Source organism: Onychomys torridus, chromosome 19 (assembly GCF_903995425.1).
Source record: "Onychomys torridus chromosome 19, mOncTor1.1, whole genome shotgun sequence".
Taxonomy (NCBI): Eukaryota; Metazoa; Chordata; class Mammalia; order Rodentia; family Cricetidae; genus Onychomys; species Onychomys torridus.
The window spans coordinates 44989821-45016582 of NC_050461.1; the positions used below are offsets into that span (position 1 = coordinate 44989821).

Below are 26762 nucleotides of genomic sequence, written 5' to 3' on the forward strand. Positions count from 1 at the left end.
CTTTTTTTGTATATAGCACTAAGGATAGAACGCAAGGCCTTTTGCACCCTTAACCAACACTCTGTCCCCCTGTATCACCCTGGCAGCCCATGGTGTAGACCTTTCAAAGTTATTTCTTGTGCCCCGTTAACAGGCATTGTCTTTAAGCTGGAGGAGTCAGGCTTGATGTTGCAAGAGGGAAATCTATATTAGAACTTTCTAGAACATCATTAGCTACTTTGTTGTGTGCCGAAAGAAAGCTAGAGCACCCCACATAGGTGCTTCATATCAGTTCTGGGAACAATTGGCCTGATTTACTATGGAAAAGAGTTGGCTAACAGTGTAACCACACTATACAACTGGCCTGTCCTGAGTAGGGTGCATTTTTAGACTTTGGGGGAACAGAGTGATAACATTCTTCTGTGCACATACAGTACCCTTTTTAGAGTCTAGAGTCTGTCGTTCTGGGTTGAATCTCTCCTCCTCTTTCTCCTCCTCTCCCTCTTCTCATGGGTTTATTTTTTTCTTTTTGACATGTGTGTATGTGTGTGGGTGGGGGTTCTATGTTGTCCCGGCCTGTCCTGAGCTCCTGAGATCAAGCAACCCTCCTGTCTCAGCTCCCAAGTATCTTTGACATCAGGTGTGTGCTCTCTTGCCTGACTTCTAACTGGGCTATTTTTAATGTATTTATTTTTCGTATGTTTGTTTTTTTACCAGAGAGAACTAACATCTATAAGTTAATGTTTGTCAGAAATGGGATTTTTATATTCAAAAGCATTCAAAGAAAATCATGAACCAATGTCATTGGCTTCATCATTTTGGGAAGTAAGACTCAAAAGGGAACTTTGGGTGACAGCATTTAAATTTACAAAATCTCCCTTCTAAAAATAATCCTCAGTTGAAAAATATATGATTTTTATATTTTTACCAATTTGGAGGTTAATGAATATTTATTGGGCACATAAATGATGCATAAAGACCCAAATTATAACAGCATCAGAGCTGGCAATCCAGGACCCATTTTCTCCAAGAAAACGGTTGGCGCTGTTTCCACTGTCTTCTCTTATATTGTCTTGCTTGGTGAGGAGGACATTTAAGAGAGGCTAGATTCAAGGTATAAAATTCACTTGGGTATCTGAGAGAGTGTGACTTTCTATGGTATCTACTTTGCCATGGGAACTTTTGTGTAACACTTGCTTCATCCCCAAAAGGTTCAAATTAGCAAGATACCTTATAAGTACCTTATAGCTGAAAAATGGCTCTAATGTTGAAGCTTTAATGTTATAGTAGCTGATCTTGAACATGGGTGGTTGGACGGACCTATGTATCAGTTCTTTATTTCACCGATGGAAGATGAGTGGACCCATTTCGCTGTAGGATGAGCAGGAAGGAAGAGAAACCAGGCTGGGCAATAGTTACCAGAGGGCATTTATCAGCCAGCTGGGGCAGGCATCCCCCATTCTTTGCTGGGGTTTGAACCCTGGGCCTTGCACATGCTGGGCAAGAATGCTACCATAGCATCCAGGTAATTAGCCCTCTTCTGAATCTTTCTAAATGTGACTGTTAAAAAAGACAACAAGAAGAATTGTTACTGATTCTGGTCTTTTAATACCTCTTCAAAGCTGTTAGAAGATTAGTTTGCCTTTTGAGAATAATTTCAGTAAAGTTTCATTTTGTTTAGCTGGGTGAGACAATACAGAAAGGTGTCGTACCCTGTATTTTATCAGGGGCTTTGGAACCAAAGTAATAGCCAAAGAGGACCTTTCCAGTTCCTATTGTAGAAGAAATAGCTCCCTCGGTTTCCACTTTTGAGTGAGATAGGAAGCAAGAGAAATCCTACATATAAGAGGTATGATTTATTTGTTTATTTTTCTAGGGATGTAGGGGGAGAGGGAGAAGGAGAGGGAAAGAGGTGTGTATAATGCCGTGGTGCACAGGTCAGAGGACAACTTCAGGAATTTGGTTCTAGGCTTCTCTCTCTTGTTTGTTCTGTCCCATTGTGTGGTACTCCAGGCTCCCTGGCCCCAGCTTCCTGGTGAATCTCCTGTCTCTGCCCTCCCATCTTGCTGCAGGAGTGTGGGATTATAGATGCAAGTTACCACCTCTAGCTTTTTATGTGGCTTATTTGTGTGGTTAGAACTTTTAACTGGATGAGCTACCTCCCTACCCCGTGGTAATGAGAGTTTTTTGAGAACTAAGAATTTGCTCCAAATTCCAAGTGGCTGTAAGCTGAGAGTGGTGGCTGAGAGGACTTCCTGTTGTTCCTTCCCCACTTCCTGTTGTTTACTCAACACTGTCCCCTCCCGTTCCCAGCTTTCTCCCTGGGACCAGGGCCAGAGTCTGAGGCATGTATTTCATGAGTCCCTTAAGATCGCCCTAAAGAAATAGAGTTAGCCAAGAAGGAGGTGCTTGCCTCCACCAGCCTCTGGAAGCCTGCATTCACCCAGCGTGGGAGCAGGGCTGGGTAAGCTCAGACATGAGTCAGACCTGGGTCCAGATCCCACTCACTCCCCTGTCAGCTCTGCCACTGTGGCAGATCAGCTAATCTTATCTGCCCTGTGAGGGTTAATGGCACAGAGCAGTAAATCCCCAATGGATGTCATCCTTTGTTATTCCACGGGAAGATCATCTGTCCTTTTCCATTGGCTGTCACCCTTGAAATGCCCGAATCCCCCATAAAATGCCATTTTTGCACATGCCACTACATGTACATGTCAGTAGCATATTGGAAAAAAAACCTTAACATACGAATGCCTGCTGACATTCTCCACTCTTTCCAGACACATGCGCAGTTGGCTTTCTGCCACAGCATGTTTTGCTCTGTCAGTGGATTTAGGAGGAGATCTGGTGTGATTTCAGTACCACTTGTGAAGAGTGAGCAGTTAACTGTGTGGAAACAACCTTACAGGTGGTTGTACTGAGCGTATGGTATGGCTTTCTCACAAGCAGAAGGCATTCTCATCATGGGCCCAGAGATAACTGGAGTTTGGGTTCTCTGCAGACTAACCAGGGACATCTTTGTTCTCATTTGTTTGCAGTTACAGGAAGTTGGAAGTAGGGCCTGTGGACCCTCCTCCATGTATCAAGTGCTACATGCATACAAATAAAACACAAAGTACCCAAGTGTGGCGTAACCTAAGGGTATTTATTTGAAAAGAGATTTTTAACTTGATAGCCTTTTAATACAGTTTGGTCTGTTGCTTCTCTATCAGGTTAAACAATATAAAATTAGAGATATCGATAGCTTTTGACCTATAAAAACATAGATTCATTTGTCCAGCCTAATACATGACTACCAAATGAGATATTCCACTAACTGATTCTATCTGAGTGCAGATATAATCTCATTTGGGTCAGGGTTTGGCATTTTGATTGGCAATGGCGCTTGCTCCCTTTGCTGGAGGGAGCAACCCCAGGGAGTTTGAAGAGAAAGAGGATGGCCATCCTTGTCCGGCGTTATTGATTCGTCACATCTCTGGCCTTCATTAAAGTCATTTACACCAGTGCCAAGCCTTATTTATGGGGCCACAAGGCCTTCTTGTGGTTCATGAACAGGATCCAGAGTCAGGGTCCAATAAGCTACATCCAGAGCCAGCTCATTGAAGTCATAGGCCGCCCATCGCTTGTTTATAGTGCGTTTGAACTCAGTCATTACAGTCCCCCATTATCCCCAAACTCTCAGAACTACAGTCGGCAACAGACAATGATATTCATTTGGAAAGCAAAACTAAATAAATAAAATGGTGTGGGTGCTGGGGCTTGAACCCAGGGCTTTGAACAGGGAAGCAATATTTAACACACCCAAATTCTAATTCCACAGAATAATAGCCGTTGAAAGTATTCCTCTGTTTTCTTCTGTGTCCCACTTTCTCTCCCTTAGGCCATACACCACACCCTCCGATGGGCATTGCATAATGGATTCCTAAAACTAAGTGACTCATCTCTTGCCCCGTTGCCCATTTGACCCAGTGTGTGGATGAAACAACACCATCTTGAGCATTCCTCTAATGGCCCATTGGGCAAACATTTATTGAGGTTCTACCATGCACCAGTCTTTATGCGCAGTGGACTTGTGGTTGGGGAAAAGAGACAGGCAAATGGAGAGCATGGATGTGGGCCATGGGGAATAAAGATGGCAGGCACATAAAGGAAGTCCACTGCACCCTTAGAAGCGAAGGTGACTGCCACTGAGTAGTTCTCCAGGAGATAACATAGAAGTGGGTGTCAGGTAAAGGGAGCCTCAGGGTCAGGCATGGGTAGTAGGAGAAAATGGACTTATGTGTTATGAAGCTTTTTCTCTTTGCACTTTGACGGCCAGGTTGGACATTCTGTTCTCAGTTCCTTCTTATTAACACATATGTTCTGTAACAGGTTTTGGCTCTTTATTTCCTTATGTCTGTAACTTTTAAATTTGGATCATCTGTGCAAGCCTTCTTGTCTTTGAGGTCTCATTTAATTAAATTAATGACCTTATTAAATTATTTAAACTTTTTAAAAAATGTATGTGTTTGAGTGTTTTGTCTACATGTAAATCCGTGCCGTGTGTGCCTGGTACCCAAGGAGGCCGGAAGAGGGCATCAGATCCCTTGAAATTGGAATTCCAGACAGTTGTTAGCTGCCACATGAATGCCGAGAACCGATCCTGGGTTCTCTACAGGAGGCACTAGTGCACTTAACTGCTGAGCCATCACTTCAGACCTTAAACATTTCACATGGTGAAACAGCTGGACTTTCCACCTGCTGCTACTGTCTCCCAGTGAAGACAGATTAAAAAATTACATCCGTTTTCCAAAGCTCTTGTGCTCCTCCCTACCCACTTCCTTTTTCCTACTTGTCACATCTATCATACTTTTGCCCCCAACTTGATCATGCTGGAGTAGCTCTCATCACATTTCCTACTTGTGCTGATGTGGGAAGTGTTATTGTTTGACTGTGTGCCATGCTGTCTGTGTAACAGTAGATTTCCCACTACCCCATCCCCTGCTGAGGTCTTTATTGTGTGGTTCATTTGTGTTTATTGTTGCTATAGCTTGATGGACAGGCCAGAGAAGCTCTAGAACGTGGTCTCCATTGGAATACCTGTACTGTGTTTTCTCTCTCCTGAGACTACGTTCAATGCGCCCAGTCACAGTTCATGCCCAGTGGTTCATGGCAGCAGAGCCACCCTGCCTTTAATTCACCTCTCCAATTCTGGTGAGTTCTAGAGGTCTAATGTTGATCAAGCAGCTTCATTGTCAACTTTTTGCCTTTTCTCCACTGATTCCCAGTTCTGTTCCCACTGTTCCCAGGTCATGAAAGATACAGGAGTCATGAGCATTGTTTCTTTCCAGATTTGTGATTGTGACACCGAATTCTCTGGTGTTTGCTAGTCTGGTTTTTGAAAAAGTAGGAGGGAGCCTTTGGTAGTTTATTTCTTACTGTGAGCATGTAGTGTGTTAAGTGTTAATGCACATTCTTTCCTTTGGTTGTAGATAGTGAAATCTATTTTGCTGGGTTTGAGTAACGTTTTTTTAGCAGAGGAGGCTGTCCATTCTGTTTGCTGTCATGAGCAGGCCATCCAGTGGTTCAGTGTTCAGCAATTGTGCCCTGATGGTTTGGCTAATTCAGTGACCACAAACAACCTCCTCAATGCTAATGATCGTTGATTGTTGTTTTGTTTTGTTTTTTAGATAGGACCCTGGACCCTTTAGTTTGGAACTTGAATCAAAGTTAACTCTATAGACAAACCCAAAATTATGGTAAGGATTTATAGATTGTGACTTCAGGAGTGACCTGGGCTCAACTAGTGGCATAGGTGGGTATCCACACCCTCCTTTCCTCTGTGGTTACTAGATTACTTAGGTTTTCTGTGTTTCTACATCATCATGTGCCTAGACAAAGTTGCCCGACAGCCCTGTCCTGAGAAGTCACTGTGCCTGAACCATGAGTCAGTAGTTTGAGATGCCAAAGTTAATGTGACTTTGCAACACACCCAGTCCCCAAGGAGACTTCCCACTTCGGGAATGAGCAGTGGACTTTCCAGCACATGTATGATTGCCCTACTTGGCAGTACTGCTCTGAGTCAGCCTTATCCATGACACAGAGCTATATGAGAGCCGGGGGCACTTGAGAATGAGGGGAATGGGTTTTGCTAGAATCTTAAGGGTGCCTCACATCATGGATGTACATTGGGTGTACCCCCAGTCTCTCACAAGGGAAGTATACTGCTGCTGTGGACTTTGCTAGCTCTTCTTATTTCGATCCCTGTGACCATAGGCTGCTTCATATAAAGAGTCCCCTGACCTATGCACAGGATGACATTGTGTGGAAATGTCACCCAAGGCTTTACATATGGAAAGGAAGTCAGTCCTCTTATTGCCTCCTTTCCACCCATAGGGGAGGAGGAAAAGCATTTTCTCTGCTTCTAGAGACACTGTTGATTTGGAGTGGTGGGCTTCTTGTGCCCATTCCCTCCCTGGACTTGGTGATAGGACTCTTGATCTGTTTTTTTCCTCCTCCTTTGGAAGAAAGAAGGTAGTAACATTATTTTAGGGGAGGGGTAGAAGTAATTCCATGTTCTTGAGTCCAGGAAACAGACTAGAGTGCACTGTGGAAGGTAACATACATTTGTGTTCCTTTGGGCCCTCTATTAATTTTTAAAGTTTTTAAAATGAATTAAGTGCTGACAGTCTTTTCCCCCTAGGGGATGGTAATATTACCTCAAATTCCCACATACTTTTTCCAAGTAAAAGTCTCCTATAATTATCTTCTCTTCTTCCTCCTCCTCCTCCTCCTCCTCCTCCTCCTCTTTTTTCCCTTTCCTCAAGTTTGGCGACAACTAGTTAATTTGGAAGCTTCCAGAGCGATTATTTCACTGTTGCATGGTACCTCTGGGAGGAGAATGGAATCTCATCGTTTTTTTCCATCTGCTGACAAAATTCTCCTAATTTCAGAGGGCAATGATGTCACCCTTTAACAAGCAAAATATTTCTTACTAAACAGATGGGTCTCCTTGCCTGACTTCTTTGTAATCCAGTAGGGTGCGGGGCACAATGTGCATTATGTTTTATGTGGCTGCACGCTTTAAATTGAACAGGATTGCTCTAAACTCAGCAAGACTAATTTTTTTTGTAAACACAAAGGTTACCATGATAACAGTGGCCCAAAGGTCCCTATCATGACTGGACATGGTTCAGTCCTCAAGTGTTGGGAAAATCTCGAGTGTACCCAGGCAGAGCCAAAATGCAGCCCCAAGGTAGGGAGGGATCCTGAGTACATCACTTCTTGGACCACAGAGGGAGACCAGGCATGGTGGAGCAATGATGAAATCCAGCTTGGAGAAGAGGAGGGCAGAAGCTGTTGTTATTGGTGTCACATGCTGTTTATCACAGCTATGTCAGCTGACTTCTGTTTTGTCCAACTAGACAGGGCGAGCATCTGAGGCCAGAGGGGACAAGAAAGTACGTCTTTGGGACCATCTCAACACTAACCTCTAGGTCATGTAGGAACATGGATGTGCCCCCCCCTCCCCAACCCATGACAAAAGTTAATCACTCACTAAAGCATGTCTCAGTTTTCCTAGCTGAGGGTCACCTTACCATATGCAGATCTCCTTTTCTGTGTCCCAGGATGATGGCAGCACTCCTGTCCTGTATTAATCTTCACGTTCCAGAGCTTTCTGGACACTTCTCCTCCCTGGACTTCCTCTCTTGTGACAGTTGCAAGTTTAGGGGACTCTTCTTAGTCATGTTGGCATTTCTTGCTCTTCTGAATGCCTTCAGTCCATCCATCCTTCTGTCCATCTACCCATCCATCCATCCATCCACCATCCATCCATCCATCCACTGATCCATCCATCCATCCCTCCACCCACCCATCCATCCATCCATCCATCCATCATCCATCCACCCATCCATCCACCCATCCATCCATCCATCCACCCATCCATCCACCCATCCACCCATCCATCCATCCACCCATCCACCCATCCATCCACCCACCCATCCATCCATCCATCCATCCATCCATCCATCCACCCATCCATCCATCCATCCATCCATCCATCCATCCATCCATCCATCATCCATCATCCATCCCAGTCAAGAAATACCTAAGTAGTATCAAGATAGATCCAATTTTTATTTATCCAAGTGGAAAAAAATATAATGCTCAGGACTGGCAATAGTGAGGAATATAGTTAAGACAATACATTTCTCAGAGCAAGTTGTAATGTGTGTCAAAAGTCTTGCAGATGGACACATTTTTTAAACCCATCAATTCTAAAATCTAATCATCAGTTCAGAGAAAAAGACTGTGTTAGACATGTTAATAAATTTGCTACAGTATGAATCTGAGTTGGTTTATGTTTGGAGACATTCAAATGTCCCATGACAGGCACATTGTTTAAGTAAATAACAACATACTTCTATGATGGAATGCTGTTGCATCGCTAATATTTTGGTGTATTCTGTTGGTAGAGTATTTGTTGACATGGGAAAAGTCTCTGTAGATGCTTCTTTTAAGAAGAATGTTTTGAAACAGTTTGAGAAGCATACATGGAGAATGCTAGGGTTTCTCTAAAGAAGACCTCAAGAGGCAACAGAGGGAAGGGGTGAGCTCCTCCTCACTGATGAGTATAGTGATGGTCAGGTAGTCAGGTGTGGTGTTCAATCCTCTTTATGTCACTGGGATTATATATTTATAATTGTGTGTGGGGGGTTTGATAGCATAAATCAAAACACTAGCAATTTTTCTGAGTATGAGGATACAGGTCGTTTCTTCTGTGTGTTTTTGCATTTGCAGAGTTTTAACTATTAAATATACGTCATGTGAAATAGATGGTAACTGTTGCTAATGTATAGCTCTGTAAGTGATCATGACCATGTTCCTTGTCATCATTAAGTTCAATGAGGGGCTAGGTAATTAATACAGTCATGAAGGCATGCATGTCAAGTCTCTAGGTTGGTGGTTCTCAGCCTTCCTAATGCGACCACCCTTTAATACAGCTCCTCATGTTGTGGTGACCCCAAACCTAACCTTATTTTGTTGCTATTTCATAACTGTAATTTTGCTGCTGTTATGAATCATAATGTAAGTATCTGATATGCAGGGTACCTGATATGCGACCCTTTTGGGGGTTGTGACCCACAGGTTGAGAACCACTGCTCTGGATAAAGTTTGTCTGGGTTGCGTGTGCAGCCACATTAGCTAAGCTATGGCAGTGAAAGGCAAAGCCAGAAGGCCCCTGGATGGGTGGACAGAGCCGTTGTTAGAAGAGGGGCCAGCCAATGCAGTGCACACTCAATAGCATGGGCATGTGAGTTGCTCTCAGGAGGATGAGAAACAGCTGCTCTGGGGACCCTTTCCAGACTACCTGAGCATACTCAAACTATGAGGAAAAGAAGGGATGTGACCACACAGCTCTAAACTCACAGCAAGGCCTTTACACCCTGCCTTAAGAGCTAATGAGTAGCATAGAATTCGGATGTTCCGAATGTGAATTTGAGCCAGTTTGTATACCTGTTGTGTTCAGGTTGGTTCAAGTCAACTGTGGAGAGAACAAGACTCTCAGAGTTATTTTTCCAGAACCGAGAATTTCCTCGGGCCACTCTAGCCCAGTCTGTTTTTTTCAGATGTTTGCCCTGATGCATGGTGAAGGCTGGGAACTGAGGACTGGGACTGAGGAGTCTAAACATCTTCATTCCTTATTGACGACATAAGTATTTATAGAGGCCTTGCATTAGGTAGAGACTCTGGTAGCGGATTGCTGTGAATAGGCTTCGTGCATTCAAAGTCAGGAGACTAGACCAGGTCTCTGTCCCTAGACAGTTTCCTGTCCTCTAAAAGGCAAATCTATGTCCCAAGCGGAGCCTGATATTACTTCTGTAAATATCAGGCTTGTCCTCTGAGAGGTGGGGGCAGAGGTGCAGAAAAGGTTATATAAAGTCTGCTCTCTTGCTCTTCTTAGAAGACCTGAGGAGTGGTCTTCCATGGGTGGGTTTGTGTAGAGTCAGAAAACTATCTTCCCTCTAACCTCTTCACAGTGTCCCATCCATCCAAGCTGAGAGACTGTTCCATCGATCAGGGCTTGCAGGCTTCAAACACAAGGAGCCGTCTATCCTTCTATGAGAGAAGTTAACGTACACACCTAAGGCTACCCACCCTTCCCAATGATGGAAGGGGATCTGAACCCATGCCGGCTCAGTTTTCAGAGTCCTGGCTTCTGAGTTCACCCAGTCTTCTTGACATCTGAACATCCTGTGCCGCCCAAGCCTGATTGTTACTCTATGGCTCCTCCTTGGACTTGCTGCGTCCATACCTCTTAAAAGAGCCATTTGTAAGATTAAAATGGACTCTGATAGAACTCCAGTCAGTAACAAATAGAAGATGCAGAGGTAACAAATACGACTGAACTCCAGGAACACCATGTTTCCAAACAACAGCACTCTAAGATAAATGTCTTCAAACAGAAGTCCCATTTAGGAGTCCTAGGACCGTCATCGGCTAAGATCATTTACTTTGAAGGGAAAATCAGCCTGTTCTGATACTGGAGGCCACACTCTTTCCCAGGTAGAGAGTAGTGCAGGGGCAGGACCATAGGGTCCCACTTTCTGCCCAGTCCTTTTTAGTTGGAAAAGGGGTCTTGCCTGAAGGTACTTCCTGGAATGAGGGAGTGGTATTTGCTAAATGTCAGAGTTAATAGTATTTCAGCCAAAAAGTACCTACTGCAGCCTGTATTGTGTGTCGCTGAAATGCTGGTGATGGGTGGTGAGGCATAGAGTGTGTGGGAATTGGTTTGTCATATAGGGAGCTGGACAATACAGGGAAGCTATGGTGAAGCCTTGTGGGAGGAAGAAGAGGAAGTATCATAAAAGTAGAAGAGAGGCTTCTGGGGCTGAAGACGGGGTGGAGGGGTGTGAGGTTGATTCATTTCTAAAGAAGGAGGTCTGTGGAGGGGCAGAGTAGAGAAGCAGGTGAGGTCCCCAGCAGAGTGGGAAGATGGACTGACAGTCCAATTCGTAACCTGGAGACTCTGGGCAAAGCATGGTCTTTTTTGTGAGCTTTGGGACTCTGTTCTTTTTTTGTTAATTTTTCACTTAAGCAAGCCCTGGACCTCCTCCAAAAAGACCCTCTACTATTTTTGTTTGGATCCCCCCCTCCCCCCGAGACGGGGTTTCTCTGTGTAGCTTTGGAGCCTGTCCTGGAACTCACTGTGTAGACCAGGCTAGCCTCAAACTCACAGAGATCCGCCTGCCTCTTCCTCCCGAGAGCTGGGATTAAAGGCGTGTGCCGCCACTGGCCACCAACCCTCTGCTATTTTTAAGGAGGCAATAGTTGGCACTCCTTGGTGATCTCCAGGCTGCCAGGTATTTTATTGGTGTTGTGTGATAGCCTATAAAGAGATGGACAAGGAAGAGCCCCACGATGGAAGAGATAGCTTAGGCATGAAGAGTGAAAGATGAACAGCGGGAATAAACGACTTAACTGAGTGAAGTTAGCCGTGGAAAGCTAGATAGGAGTGGTACTGCACGTCATGGAGACTTCTTTATATGGTTTTTCAGTTCCGTCTTGTTTAGACGATGTTCTGTTGAAATAACAGCATGTGCCTGGTGCTCCCCAGAGACCCCTAAGAAAATGAAATGATCATCTTGTGACATAGTGCTTGGGCTCACTGTTCTAGAATGCACGGGAACTCAGCTGCCCTGAAATGACTGTTGAAACAATTTGGGAAGACAGTTTTAGAAGCTTTGGGGAAGGGGAAATAGTCTACATTTGCTCTGGCAATTAAAATGGGGCAGGGGGGGGGGGGGGGGGAGAGAGAGAGAGAGAGAGAGAGAGAGAGAGAGAGAGAGAGAGAGAGAGAATGAGAATGAATATAAACACTCAGGGGGAAAACCACAATCATAAACCTTACAATAGTAGTTTCAAAAATAGCCCTGGAAAGGTGTCTACTTTCAATCGAGACCACTCCCTTCAGGGAATGTTTGGAGCCTCATCTGCAAAACCGATCTGTTTTAGAGTTCAGTCACTCAGAGAAGGGTTAGTCCTCTGTCCTGGATTTGCTCAGATTCTCGCGTTCTTTCTTTCTTTCTCTGGAATTCCATAGACAGTAATTAAGGAACTGGGGGCCAGCAGGAGGTCAGGGAGCCTTCCTCAGTGAAAACAGGGATTGTTGGCCATGCACAACACTCCCTTTTTTCCTTGTGGTGAATAGGAGATTTGCTTAGAGCTGATGACTTATGCCTTTCTTACAAGTTATACAGTTAGCAAGCGACTGGGGAATCAGGCAGCAGGCAAAGAGAGGCTAATTGAATCCAGTCAGTGTCCTGGTGCTCTTCTTTGGATGTTGGGCTGTGACTGGGAGAGCCTGCCGGATCATGTAACTTCAGAGAACATGTTCGCAGGAGTGCCTGGTCCGACTTGGAGATAGCAGGACTGACGGATCAAGAGTGCCATCTGCTCCCAGTGGGAGGGGGAAGGGCTACCTACCGCACCTTTTGCAAAACTGCCCCTTACGCCTGCTAAATGCCGAAGCCGGTAAGTTGTTGAATGCTTTTGTGTGTGTGTGAAAGGAAAACTTTGCTGTTGCTTCAAGAAAAAGGCTCTCTGCTCGTTCCTGCTAGGATGCAACTTTCTTGGCTTCCTAAGGTTTCTCTAGATCTGGCCATCTCCTCCTAACTGCTTTCCTGCCTTCTCGCCCAGCGGGTTCACTCAGTTACCATTGGTAACTCTTGGAGAATACTAAATATTATTTCGAAAATATGAAAGAATTAGCAAGTGTAGGCTGCAGCCACTCTGCGCACTGGGCTGACTCTGCATGAAGGGCTTAAATCCAGACAGATTTAGCATTGTTTTCAGTTAGAAAGATTAATTGGCTTTCTTCTCATAACTTTTAGAATTGATGCAGTGACAGCCTGGCAGTAGGAAGTTGAAGTGTCTATGTCTTCTTATGGACTGGGTTCAAACAAAACTATTGTGTGACTTCCTCAAGCAATATATCTTTGCAATTGAAAACTACTTCTCAGAAACGTGTCTATATTGTGTGATGTTGTATAGCTCTGGGGGAGATAGAGGGACTGGTTTTTCTGATGGTTAACTGTGACGGTGTGTCTCGGATTTGGAGCTGGGAGGCAAGCTGTAACACTGTGCTCAGGGTGGTCTCCTATGGTTCTCCCCAAGGATCTGGTTGTTCCCTGTGGGTATGGATTAATATTTATTCCAGCACATTTGTTGCTACTATGCTACTAAAGTTTTGGAAACCACTTGTTCTATACATCATAGATGGGAGAACTGTTTGTTATAAGGTCCAGTGAAGAACCTGTTTCGGGCAGCAGTGACAGGCGTAGGCTGAGCAGTGAGGGGATGCTTTTAGGGTGCACCAGCCCACAGACCTTCTTATTGACAGATGTGATTCATTTTGTGCCCCTTTTCCGATCATCTTGCGTGTAGTCGTGTTCTAAAAAGTTCTCCACGCTGGCTCCCTGGCTTTTCCCATTAGAGCATCACAGATGTGTCAAAGGATGCACTTGTTCCAAGAGAAGCTGGGGAGAAAGGAGGCTCCACCCTCTTGTCCATGCCAAATGGCCGCATAGACTCCTCACCCAGTGCCTAGCAGCCGAAGGGTGTGCTATCTCTTTAAAGCAGCTATAGTTCTGTGCCTTGGCTTGGCCAATTTGTTATGGTTTAAAACTGTGGAGCCAGCTGTCTGCAATCTGATGTCATGTTGCTATGGAAACCAGAAATGAAACACTTAAGCATTCACCACAGAATTACTACATATAGCATTAGCCAAAGTAATTAAAAGTTGAGCCATATGGGTTTTCTGGTGGAAAAATCTGCAGCGGAAAGCTTAGAAATGAAATGTTTCTGTTTACAGTACTGTGAAGGCATTTTGCACATCTTTTGGTGGGATCGTGGTTTTTTTTTTTCCCTCGGGCTGGTTTGGGATGGGGTGGATAAAGCTGACGGACTTTGCCTTCTTGTCTATAAGATGATCAAGCTGAAGTTTACTTTAGTGAACTTTAATAAACTAATCAGAGGTGCAGGGGTAGAGATGGGGAAATGTTTGAGTATGTGCAAACATATGCTTTTAAGTCTTTGTTTTGGTTTATGTGGATCTGTGTTGGTTATGAGCCTATTTCTTAGAATCGTTTATATACAAATCCCCTTTAGGTAGGAAGGTTTTTTTCCACCTCCCCCCAAAAAAAATACTTAGAATATTTATTTTCTGCCTATCAAGACTGTGTTTAAAAATACCTATATTTTAAAAATTATATGTACATATTTTTAGTGATTCTTAATTTAAAAGGTTCTCAAACTCCCTTTTATGATAGTCAATTTCTTGAATAAAAGGCATAATACACACACACACACACACACACACACACACACACATATTAAAACATACTCTGGTTTTCAGCATTTAGAAAGTAACACATGGTTATTTGAAAGAGAAATATACACTGAAGAATTTATTACTCCGTTTAGAAGAAATGCAGTCACTTGTGTCTATATATAAAAACAGCTAGAGAGTTTTTTTTAAACTAATATGTCATAAGTTTCTTCCCTGGGACTCAAAAGGAATCCAGAAGTTGATTCCCTCCATCAATAAAAACTGTCTTGAAGACTCCCAGGCTGACTACAGAGGAATCTTTTAGTTAAAAAGAAAAACGTATTTCTTTCATTTCTTCAGTGGCCCGCCATATCAACCTAGGGTCCAGAGCGTGACATGACAGAGGAAGTCCATGGTTGTTGTGGCCTGAGATATGCCAGTGGCCGACACCTCCAGAACGTCACAGACTTAGAAAAATAGAAATAGCATCGGTTTAAAGTTCTCAGGAGCTCATGTTCCCCAAAAAGTAGGTAGACCATGTGACAGATTGAGGAAGTACCTGGACTGTGTCACTCTTTACCGCAGTGAATGCAGGCTGACAAAAGGCTCCCGTGAGGGAATGTTGGCTTTCAGTCTCATGGCCTGATGTGACTATTTTTATTTCTTCCTGGAAAGTTCATGCAACTGTACCTTTTCTGTGCACGGTTTGTATCTCCATAGAAGAGTTTTTGTGTTACCAATTGCTACATTCCAGTACTTTCTATGTGCTCAAATGCTCACCCTCCCCAGTACACAAACCATCAGCAGCCCACTTCCAACAAACTAGCTATGGAGTGTATTTACATGACCGGTTTTTAATCTCATAATCTAGCTTCCTATCTCTGAAGTTCAAACAGTTGGTGCTTAATTCAACCTTGACTGGACTCTGGAATTTATTATAATGTCAAGGCTAGATACCTGGCCTGGATTCCTTTGTTTGTTTGTTGTTGTTTGAATATACAGAAGCCTTGTGTAATAGAAGGTTAATTCTTCTGCGTGAGTTGCTGGCAATGGGAGGCTGCAATATTTTGAAACGTTTGCATGAATTCAGTGCACCGTGGATTACTGAGGTGCTCATGACCTGAATGAGGGTAACCAAGTTCTCATGCCTCTGGTTGGCCACTCTGGCCATTTCAGTTCATTACACGTCAACAAAGTAGAAATGAAATTTAAACCAGATGTTATCATTTTGTATTTGGAGCTAAGCTTACTATTTTAACTTTTTTTCCCTTACCTTTTGAACTAAGTGCATTAACTGTAATTGTTCAGCATAACTGCCCTCTTTCCTTACTGAGATGGGGAAGGCTCCCATTTTCCTTCTAGTCTGCCAAGTAGATAGTGGGCAACTTTCTTTTTTTAAAGATTTGTTTATTTTTATTTTATGTGCATTAATGTTTTGCTTGCCTGTGTGTGGGGGTTGGTGTGTATGCCAGATCCCCTGGAACTGGAGTTACAGAGAGCTGTGAACTCCATGTGGGTGCTGGGAATTGAACCCGGATCCTCTGCGAGAGCAGTCAGTGGTGCTCTTAACCACTGAGCCATCTCTGCAATCCGAATCTGCAGGCAGTATTTTCTTAGGAATTTTAGAGAAGCTGGACATAGATACGGACACACTTCACAGAATGGAAGACTGAGGCATACTCCAGTCTGATGATTTGCTGAAGTCTGTACTAATTAATCATCAGTGAGTGAATCCTTCACAGATAGTTGACAGGAATAGAGTACAGTGGCTTTATGTTGTGATCCCCAAGGCAAGGAGGTAGCAGAAAATGGGTCAGACTTATCCAGAAGAGAGTACTCTCATGCTGAGAAAATTATCTGTGCGCTCCCAGCATGCACCATTTCTGAGTAATCCACGTGGTCTCCATCCACCTTCTTTTGTGCCATTCTCTGCCAACACTTATTTACCTATTTTGTTGCCTATAAAATTGAGATTAGGGAGAGGTTTTCTTGGGGGAATGTCCCCTCATTGGTCTCGAATTGGAGATGCGGTTTGTTTGTTTTGTTTTGTTGGGGGTGGGTGGGTGGGTTGAGTCATCTCTCTCCCTGAGAATTGCACTGAGGACATGAAAGGATGCTGTTGTCAAGATGTGCAGGATTAGCTGGACCTACTCACTGCCTGCACGGAGTATGCTAAGGCTGGGGTGCTCCCAAAACCTCCTGAGTACCCGGCCGGGAGGTGCAGCATGCAGCTCGCGCTCTGGTGGGAAACTCCCTTAGCCTTTTCACAGTTTCAAGAGATACAGTAGAGGAAGCTGCTGCATACTGAATGTTGGAATGGACTTGGAAACGAAGCCCTCATTCTGTTCACAAGGAAAGGATTGTTTTTAGCCCGGGTCACTGCTATGGAGAGAGAATTTTTTTTTCTCTCCCTTCTGTAACGTTTGATACTTGAGGGAAAACAGCTGGGCCAGCGCACACTTGATTCGCTGCAGAATGGAATGGGATGCTAGGGAATATGGACTGTACTGTATGGCTGTAAAGGTCAGCTTTTCCCCTTGTCTCTCTGGAGGAATGTGGGGCTGTCCTCAGCCTTGCCTCGTGAGCCCTCCGAAGGAGCTGGGGGAGGCGGAAGGGACAGCTGTGATGTGGCAGGCAGTTTGAACAAATAGGAAAGAGGGTTTTCTCTTTTTCTTTCTTTCTTTCTTTCTTTCTTTCTTTCTTTCTTTCTTTCTTTCTTTCTTCCTTCCTTCCTTCCTTCCTTCCTTCCTTCCTTCCTTCTTTCCTCCCTTCCTCCCTTCCTCCTTCCCTCCCTCCCTTCCTCCTTTCCTTTCTTTTCTTTTCTTTTTCATTACTTCCCCCCTTTCTGCCTGCTGGTTTTGATTTTGGGGGGGAGGGGTGCTGGAAAAAGTCAACAAAATTTTGGTTTGGAGAAGTGGTTGATGACCACGTTCAACAGCAAGTCCCGATGGGCCAGACAGAGGAGAGCCTGGCCCAAACCACAGCAGCGTAGCTGGAATTACAGGGCCAGCTTGAGGAGAAAGTCCTGCTGGCCTTGGCTTGAAAGACACAGGGTGCGGTATGGTGGGACAGACTCCCACCCCCCCAACACCCTCCCCATGGTAGTCAATGCCAAGAATGTGTACTTTGTCCCTAGGACTGATTCTCTGCTGAACTGGGCCATCGGAGGGTATGTGGGGTTTTGTAAACCTGTTGGGTAGATTTATTGATATCCCAAGTTTGGCGGCAGAGCTGTGGATAGTTGGCCTTGGCTGAGAGGCCAGCGATGCCAGCCATGCCAGCCGGGAGGGCATGGCTCTGGAGCAATTAACTGATTAACTGTTCCTCTGTTTCTTTGCCAGTCAAGAGAACAATCAGATGATGAGACCGAGGAGTCGGTGAAGTTTAAGAGGTTACACAAGCTGGTAAACTCTACTCGAAGAGTCAGAAAGAAACTAATTAGGGTGGAAGAAATGAAAAAGCCGAGCACTGAAGGTAAAAAAAAAAAAAAAAAAAAAAAAAGGAGGGGGTGAGGGCGGGGAGACGGCAAACCCCACCCTGGTTCTTTCAAAAGAAATCACTTCGGGTCAGATTTTTCAGTAGAAACAGAATATGATTTCAAGTAGGAAATGAATTGAGTTCTGGCTAAGGCTGACAGGGTTGTCTCTGTGCCAGCAGGGCAATGCTCAGTGTTATGGAATGAAGGATCCTAGTGTCCAGTATTTTGGGCACTTAGTAATTCCAGTGTGACAAAGGATAGGAAATGGCTAGGGTCGGATGATAAAATCTGAAGGTGTGGTACAGCTTTAATTATGAGCTTATGTTGCCATATATAACCCTATATGTTCTCAGCATAGACTTCTCTGGAGTTGGTGATGCCGTGTATCTCATGCAGATTTGATACACGGTGTATCCATCTTGCAAAGTCACCTGGCGATCAAGGCACTTACTATCCCTTCAAAGCTTCAGGGCTGCTTTGTTCTTCCAGGAAACAATCTCAAGTCTCTGTTCACAAGGGCCTTGGGGACCTTCAGTTCTGAGGGGATCTTTCAGAGCTGCCTGGGAAGATGAAACAACAATGTCAACGGCGACATCAAATGGGGAGAATCAGGATGAACAGGAACCTTTGAATTATAATTATGGTTGTTTAAATTATGACCTCCTTCATTTCTACTTTTAGTGGTATGCCTAAACTATATGAAAATCTACCCCCAAAAAGATCAAATCAAAGCTTAATATTCCTGAATGTTGTCCCATACTACAATCCTAGCAGTCCTGAGCTTGAGAGGGGAGCTCTGTGGCCCTACATAGTGACAGCCTGTCCCCCGCACCCCCCCAGCTATGAGATTTTCTTGTTTGTAAAATGGGAGTGAGCAAACTGGGAAAATACTGGATTGCTTTAATAAGAAATGACATTACTTGTGAAAATATGTCTATGTTATGAGGAATTTCAGATTTGAACAGGTGGGTGTTAGAATTATTGTTAGAGAGGCCTTTTTGATCTTTGTAAACAAAACCAAGTTGTACCTGGGAAACTGAATTTCCCCTTATTTTCAAAGATTAGGGCTTCTTGCCATTACTGATGCTTTCTATTTCTGTTTGTTGTTGTTTGTTGATTTAATTCTTTAGGATAAAATTGAAGGTGCTGGCAGCCGTAAAAGAATGGGGGGTGAGAAGGAAAGGGGGTTTGGCAAGAGACATAAGCCTGAGGGATAACTTCATAAACGTGGATCTAACTTTAACTCTGTGTGAGTGTTGGTGTAATAATTCTGTTTATATTTGAATATAATGTCAGTTTCTATTTGGATGTTTTAATACTTGTCTGTTGGCCAAGGTTTCCACTGTGCAGAATTTTGTTTTTAAGATTTATTTATTCATTATGTATACAGAAGAGGGCGTCAGCTCTCATTACAGATGGTTGTGAGCCACCATGTGGGTGCTGGGAATTGAACTCAGGACCTCTGGAAGAGCAGTTGGTGCTCTTAACCTCTGAGCCACCTCTCCAGCCCCTCCACTGTGCAGAATTTACCAAGCTTTTCTCACATGATGGGCAGGCCTTACTGAAATGTGAAAATAGGGGAGAAGCTTGGACTTTTGTAGAGAACCATGCACTCACTCACTGGATGTGCATGGTCAAACGAACTTCATGCAGGTATCAAAATCAAATCTCAGCTGTGACAGTCCGAGTCATGGGGCTTGTCCATGCAGTGAGTGACACACTTAGTACTGAGCCCAGTTGACCCAGCGGGACTTGGCCTGTGGCAGCCTTCATGCCAGAATAGTGTTTTATACATCTTGAAGTATCCAAATTTGTGGAGTATATCAATTCAACTATGTTGGGGGGGGGGGGAATACCAAAAGAGGCAATTGAAGGTCAAAATTACCACCTTACACAGTTCTAGCTATGAAGTAAGTCATCTGAGTGTAGAGGGGCGTCACAGATGAAGACGGGCTGAATTGAATTCAAGTTGCAAGCTTTGCTAGTGTGTGTGTGTGTGTGTGTGTGTGTGTGTGTGTGTGTGTGTGTGTGTAGCTCAGAGTATCTACCTCCAGCCCTCACGTGACCAGACTCTCTGAGGTTCCTATTGGCGGAAGAACCAGGAGGTGGGATAGGCTAGTTGAGTTGTGAGTCTCTTCCCCAGTGCCCGTGGACTTACAGAGTTTTGAAGGCTGCACCGATGGCCTGAACGCCTGTGCCAATACTAAGGCAAAGAGTAGACCTTTATTGAGATGCATTCTGCGTATGAGGCACTTTCCCGCACATTGAGAATTGATGTTGCCTTTTAATATGCCATCTCTGGAATACCCACCAGAGGCAGGCACTTACTCATTTCACCAGGAAGGAGACTGAGATAAAGAAGCCAGGGAACTTCCTCAAGGTCACTCAGCCAGCCAGCCAGCCAGCTGGACTTCCTCAGCATATCATCCCACCCCCCACCCCACCCCGGGCGTCCTACCCCTCCTAAGAACCTAGTGACTTTAGAGTCCCTCACCTGGTCCCTCCCCTGCCCTGACTTTCCTGGTGTATCCTGACACAGCAGCCCTGGATAATATTAAACACAGGCTGAGTTTATGCCTCTTGTCTGCCCATGTGTGTGTGTTGTCTGCAGAGGTAGGATGCATTACCACTTCCCACAGTGCAGGAGCACCCATAAGCCAATACAGGACCATCATCAGCTCCTGTGTGGTGGCTTTCAGCAGACGAGGAAGCTTCAGGTGTCTCTTTTTGTTCACACTTACAGTAACCGGATTGGGTATTACGTAAAGATAGGTAGGTGTTGTGACAGAGGAGGCTCAGAGAGGTACAGATGCCCAGGGTCCCAGAGCTATGGCTAAAGGGCAGAACTTGTGGAAAGCTGTATCCCTGGTGTCTCACACCCTCCTGTCAGAAGTACCCTTCCTGGGTGTTCTGATCTCAGCTGCTTTAAGATACAGGCCGCGCGTGAAGCAGGTTGCACAGTGTGCGGGGGAGAGCTCACCTGGGTCTCCACTCCTGCCATAGCAAAGCTGTTCCTATAGGAGAAGAATGCTGTGTTCAGGGAGCCCGGGTCAGGGCTTGTGGGCTGCCTCTCAGACGTGGACAGTAAAGCTCGCTGTGCACAGGCCTGCTCACAAAGGCTGACACAGCCTCTTCGGAGGCATTTCCATATTCCCCTCAGAGCTCCTTCCCAGGCACTGCCTTTCCAGGCTAAGGCTGCACATGTCACCAACATGTGTGTCCCAGATAGTGCGAGGCCCAGTTGTGACAGGGGTGTTGAAACTGCTTATGACAATCTTAAAACCACTCCAGAAGATGTTCAGACCGTGGATGAGTAGCAGGCCCCGAGAGCATTGGGCAAAGCCCACCAGGCCCCCATGGAGCCTTTCAGGAGTGGCTGTGGGACAGGAGAACTCCGCCAACACTTTCCATGGATCTGTGCCACCTGGAGGGCTTAGCATGGCCTTGTTCATTCACTGTGGGGCTACCTCTGCCACCAGGCTGGCCTCCAGTCTTAGCCCAGTTGCTTCTTCCTGGAAGCAGGGCACACTCTTTAGAAGTAACTCTATTTACTTGGGAAAAAAGTAAGTACCATTGGTCTCCATACCTATAGGCCATCTGGAGGAGGGAGCAGGAAGCAGCCCTCATGTTTGTGACTGTCAGTGGTCGAGCTAAATCCTGTCTGAGCCTGGCCCTTGCCTTAAACTCTCCCCAAAGCCCCTCACACAGTTCTTGAACGAACCTGGGACTGAGCATCGTGTTGATCTCTCCTTCTTCCCTTGCCCCGTCCTCCTCTACCACTCGGTTCTGCCCATGAAGGTGGAGTTGCTCCTAAGTGGGATTTCATAGCAAAGTTCTTCTGTAACTAATAGCCATCCAATTAGAGAACGTAGCTGGTTTTAGCATCTTCTAGAAGTGGGTGACATTTTTGTCACCTCCCCTCTCCCTTTTTCCCTGACACTTAACTGCTATTTGGCACCCTGGGCACAGCTGGCATGTAGAATGCTGTCCTTGTGTTCCAGGGAACTCTGTATTTTTCCCCCTCCTCCGTTCAGCTGGTGGAAAGCAGCGAGGCCCCAATGTTTCCTTATAATGAAGGGATGCAGCCAGTTGGGATCGCTACACCCACAGCTTGACCTACTTCTTCCGTCACATCTGTTCACAGAAACACATGCCGAAAAGAACTTGGCTCTCCTGCCTTCCCATCCAGGCCTTTCCACTCGGCTCCTCCAGAGGGCTTGGCTCGCTACCTGGCCCCAGAGAGAGCTTCAAGGCCTGGAAGCCTGAGCCGGAGTGGAACACTCAGTGAGCTGCTTGCGTGTCAAGGCCCTTAAATGCCCTTGCTCTTTCCTCCGGGGCTGGGTGGATGGGACTATCTGGCTGGGATCACTCAGTTCCTCTGGCTTTTTGTATTTGGCCAGCCAACTGGAGACCATTTGTCAATCACATTTGCAAGTATAACTCTTTATGGTGTTTTCCCCACCCAGACTCTCTTGGAGATTTAATCACTTAAATGGCATATGTACCAATAAAAAAATAAAAAATCAGTGTCTGCCACATGGCATTCATCACACTCCAACTCTAAAAGCCTCCAGAGCCAACAAAAGGAGGGCCTTTCAGGATGGGGAAGACTGAGCCTGACTTCTGAGGCTTGCCCTTACAAACCAAGGTGGCAATTATCTCGAAATGCTAATGCATCTCATGGTAACGGCGGGCTTTGGTTTTGTAAATGGCATTTTTTTAATAGGTCAAGGAAGATGTTGGTCTACAAATGTGTTTTGGAGGAGGAATTAAAGAAATCACAAGCATCCCCCGCCTAGGTCTATAGTACTAGGGTTTGAATGTAAAGTCTTACAATATGCTAAAGCTGGAGAAGTCCTCTCTGGATTTGAGCTCTCCCTCTTTTGGTTTAGTTTGGTTTTAGGAGTCAGGGTCTCATGTAGCTTAGGCTGGCCTTGAACTCTGTATTTAGCAGGGGATGACATCGGACTCCTGATCCCCTTGCTTTTCCACTTGTCACATGCTGGGCTTGTTGTCAGGAACAAGCTTTTACTTTGAGTCTCGTTATGCTGATGGGGTTGATCTTGAACTGGCCCTCCTCTGTCTTCCCAGTAGCTGGGATTACTGGCCTGTGCCGCCACACCCAGCGCTCACACATGTCTAATGTTCAGCTTCCTTGAAACCATGCAACGTAGTTTGATTACCTTCTTTATTGCGTGTGCTTTGACATATGAATCACGTTTGTGAAGAAGATGATAGTGTAGGCAGGGGAAATATTACCATTAACCGTGTGAGCTAACTTGTGTTTTACAGGGACAGACAAATGTCCACGGGACAGTCATTCACAGGAGACCTTGTGTTGATTCCCTTCCAGGCGGAGAGGAACATGTGTTTGAGAACTCGCCAGTCCTGGATGAAAGGTCTGCACTCTACTCTGGAGTGCACAAAAAGCCATTTTTCTATGATGGCTCCCCTGAGAAACCTCCAGAAGATGATTCAGAGTCTCTCACCCCATCTCCATCATCTAGCAGCCTGGATACTTGGGGAGCTGGCCGGAAGTTGGTCAAAACCTTCAGCAAAGGAGAAAGTCGGGGCCTGATTAAGCCCCCTAAGAAGATGGGGACATTCTTCTCCTACCCAGAAGAAGAAAAGGCCCAGAAAGTGTCCCGCTCCCTCACCGAGGGGGAGATGAAGAAAGGTCTTGGGTCCTTGAGTCATGGGGTAAGTACCGATGGTGTTTTCTTCTATGACAACCATCGGCGTAGGCACCACTTTCTGGTGTCCTTGGAGGAGGTTCAGAGTGTCCGTAAGCAAATCCGCTTGAAGAAAACGGATACTAATTACTCCTGTTCCAGAACTTTTCTCTGCCAGCGGCCCTCCAGAAAAGGAGTAAATGGCACCACCTGTGACCTGCTGCCCCGGCCAAAGCCCAAGGGGGGCGGCGGCTGCGGCTTCCCTGGCAGGAGGGGCCGAGGGCGCACCTCGGTCAGCGAGTTCAATATCACCTACGTGGTGGAGCGGAGTCTCTACAGCCACCTGAACCTGACCCAGCTCGTGCGTCCTGCCTCAGACAGGATGCTGAGCAAGGCTGAGAAGCAGGACCTGAGGCGGTGCTTGTTGGAGGAGGATGAGGAGGCCAAGAGGAAGTGGGCTGCCACGGTGGACCGCTGTACTAAAAGGGTTCTCTTGAGAATCCACCAGAAGTCCGTGAGTCGCCAGGACGGTCATGAGGCAGGCCTTGTCATTTCTCTGATGTGCCGTCAAGCATTATGGCCTCTCTTCTTGCAAAGCTGCCTTCCTATCTTCGCCTCATCACTTCGGGGGTCCATTCCACTGTCGCTGCCGATCTCTAGCCCTTCTCTTTTTTTGGGGGGGGTGGGGGATGGTGGGGTTGAGACAGGGTTTCTCCGTGTAGCTTTGCACCTTTCCTGGAACTCACTCTGTAGCCCAGGCTGGCCTCGAACTCAGAGATCCGCCTGCCTCTGCCTCCCGAGTGCTGGGATTAAAGGCATGGGCCGCCACCACCACCACCACCACCCAGCCTGCCCTTCTTCCTTTAAGTGCTAGTGCCTTGCTCCATATTTCCATCTGCCCTCTGGCCATCTGAAGCTGTTTGAATTTTTTTTTTTTTTTTTAAACTGAAGCTAAACCTTGAAGCTAATCTTCTAGAGTTCAGGAGTGAGCTCTGGCTAACTTCTAGGAGTGGCTGTCTTCATGCCCAGCCATCTTGTCACTTGACCTCAAAGAAGCAGAAGGATATTAAACTCTGAAGGAGGTGCTTCTTTTTCAGTTCATGAAAACAGTAGGAAAGAGCTGATGGGAAGTCCCGCCATCACCATTGTCAAGGACATTTCCTTGATTAGTAGAGTCAGTCAGAGTTCTTCCATCTAAGAGAGAGAGAAAAAAAAATCAGCTAAAGCCCCTTTGTTTCAATTGTTCTAATTCAGTAGTTTTACCTTTTGAAACAGAGGGATTAGCATGTGGTAACGTGCTCAGCTGCCACACGGGTTCTTATGCAGAGCACGGTAAAGTGCTTACTTATATGATGACTTATTTAAAAGAAGGTTTTTGGTTTTGTTTTTTGGTTTTCATACTGAAGGAGCAGGAAAGCCTAGTTCCACTTTTCAGAGGGTGACTTAGTTCGAACTTGAAAGTATAGATATTCCGCCCCTGGAATTCCCACCTAACTTGGAGTTTGCACAATGGCGGATGTAAAAGGGGACAGAGTGAGGCCAGGCTGGCACTGCTGTGCCCTGGCACCTTGCTTAATCCCCCCGGGGCTGCTGGCCCAGAGCCCCTTTGAAAGTCTGAAAGAACCTTTAGAGAAGAATAGGCGTCCACGGTCGCTTTTCCCAGGGTTCCTTCACGTCCATGAATAGGATGTTCTTGTCCAGAACTGTATAACTGTAATTTAAATTCATGCAATCGAGTTGTGCTTTTGTGAAAACGAAGACGGATTGGCCACTGCCATCCTTCCAATGACCTCCTCTGGTTCTCAGAGAATCTTTGGGTCTTTCCTGGCTTTGGCGTTTTGAAAATATTCCCATGTGTGTTGACTTCCGTCCTAGATTTTAGTTTCTGTCTTTTCCGTTCCTGGGAGCCTTAGGACACTTTCTATGCTATTAGTCTGTAGGGAAAGCTCTCCTTCTGTCTCTTTCTGTGTTATGGCAACAATGTTTTGGTTTTTCTTTGTTTTGTTTTGTTTTAATATCAGAATTTTCTTTGTTACTCATTCATTCAGTCTCTGGTTTACTCCGACCTCCATATCTTTTGTAAAACACTGGTCATGGGGTCAGAGTTGAGCCCAGTTCATCTGCCAGCTTGCCTCCAAACATCAACGCTACTCACTAACGAAGGCACTATGAGCTGGATACTTTTAGTATGCTAAGAGCTTAACACAGACAGTACTGGGCATTTTTAATACCTGCAAAGTAATATATTTGGGGCTAAGTTAGAAATCTGTGCATAGCTGCTCCTGTAAGTACATTGTGTAATTAGGAAAAATTGATTTACTCATTATTCAGAAAACATAGGCTAAAGTCAATCTTTTAACAGTAGAAAGAGATGGGTGGGGTTTTTGTTTGCTTTTGTTATTTTGGTTCTGGGGCATGAACCCAGAGCCTCATGCATGCTCTGTGAGAGTGCTCTTTCACTGGTCTCCCACACTCTTACTTCTTTGCATCTCTCACTTAAAATGCTTCTTCCCATTCTCTTTGTTGTATACACTTCCTTTGCTTTACCCCCAAAGTGCACAGTTTGCTTTAATCTTCAACCCTGATCTTTTTGTCCTTCAGAGACGCCATACTTGCTTGACGAAACCTCAGGGAAATGATAACGCTTTGAATTCACTGGAAACAGTCATGTGTCTTGCTTTTGATTTTTATTCATTCAATTTTTTGTTGTTGTTGTTTGGGAAAACAGACATGCATGACATTTTGGAATCTTGTCCCTTTCAAAATTCAGTCCCCTCTCCAAACATGTTCTCAACTGCATGCCCATCCCATTGACTCACTCTCCTCACCCAAGCATCATTCAAAAAAATGTTTTTATAATTATCTGTACAAGAGATGAATGAGCTAAAAATATTTTGCTTATGCTTCATTTATGTAGATCACCAGAGTTCAAAGACTGTTTTCTTTCATTGTTCATAATAAATTCGTTTCCCCTCCTGAAGGAGTCTGCTTTGAGCTCTGGTGATCTCACAAGAAGTGAGGGCTTCCTCCAGGCAGTGCTCAGTGCCTGTTAGCCCTCCACTGATGAAGAAGGGTCTGCTTCCTACACCTCAACACGTCGCTCCGAGAGATCTTAGCTGTTGATTCTGTAAACCGTTCCATCCTTTAAGCCCTTTATTTTAGGCATAAATGCATACAGCAGGCACATGAAAACCCAAATAAGCCTTTAATTTATTACAGTCATCGTTTCCACATAAATTCCTCGTGAGTTATTTCATATGCATCAGAGAAAGCATGCTGGGCTCCAGTGTTGAGGGAGATGTTGTCATTTAAAGCAGGGACG

The 26762-nt window shown here is 45.2% G+C and overlaps 1 protein-coding gene across 6 annotated transcripts in view; it reads left to right on the plus strand.

The window, feature by feature from the left end:
- Sash1 (SAM and SH3 domain containing 1) overlaps nucleotides 1–26762 on the plus strand; it is a 170263-nt gene that overhangs the window by 120948 nt on the left and 22553 nt on the right. For 2 of the 6 annotated variants that reach the window (XM_036169068.1, XM_036169069.1), the window contains 2 exons: nucleotides 17632–17764; nucleotides 23122–23954. In XM_036169068.1, the coding sequence (XP_036024961.1) occupies nucleotides 17632–17764; nucleotides 23122–23954 (966 nt within the window). Of the gene's footprint in view, nucleotides 1–11998; nucleotides 12496–16650; nucleotides 16814–17631; nucleotides 17765–23121; nucleotides 23955–26762 lie in introns of those variants that run through there. The other 4 variants (XM_036169072.1, XM_036169073.1, XM_036169071.1 and 1 more) reach the window with 4 other exon arrangements.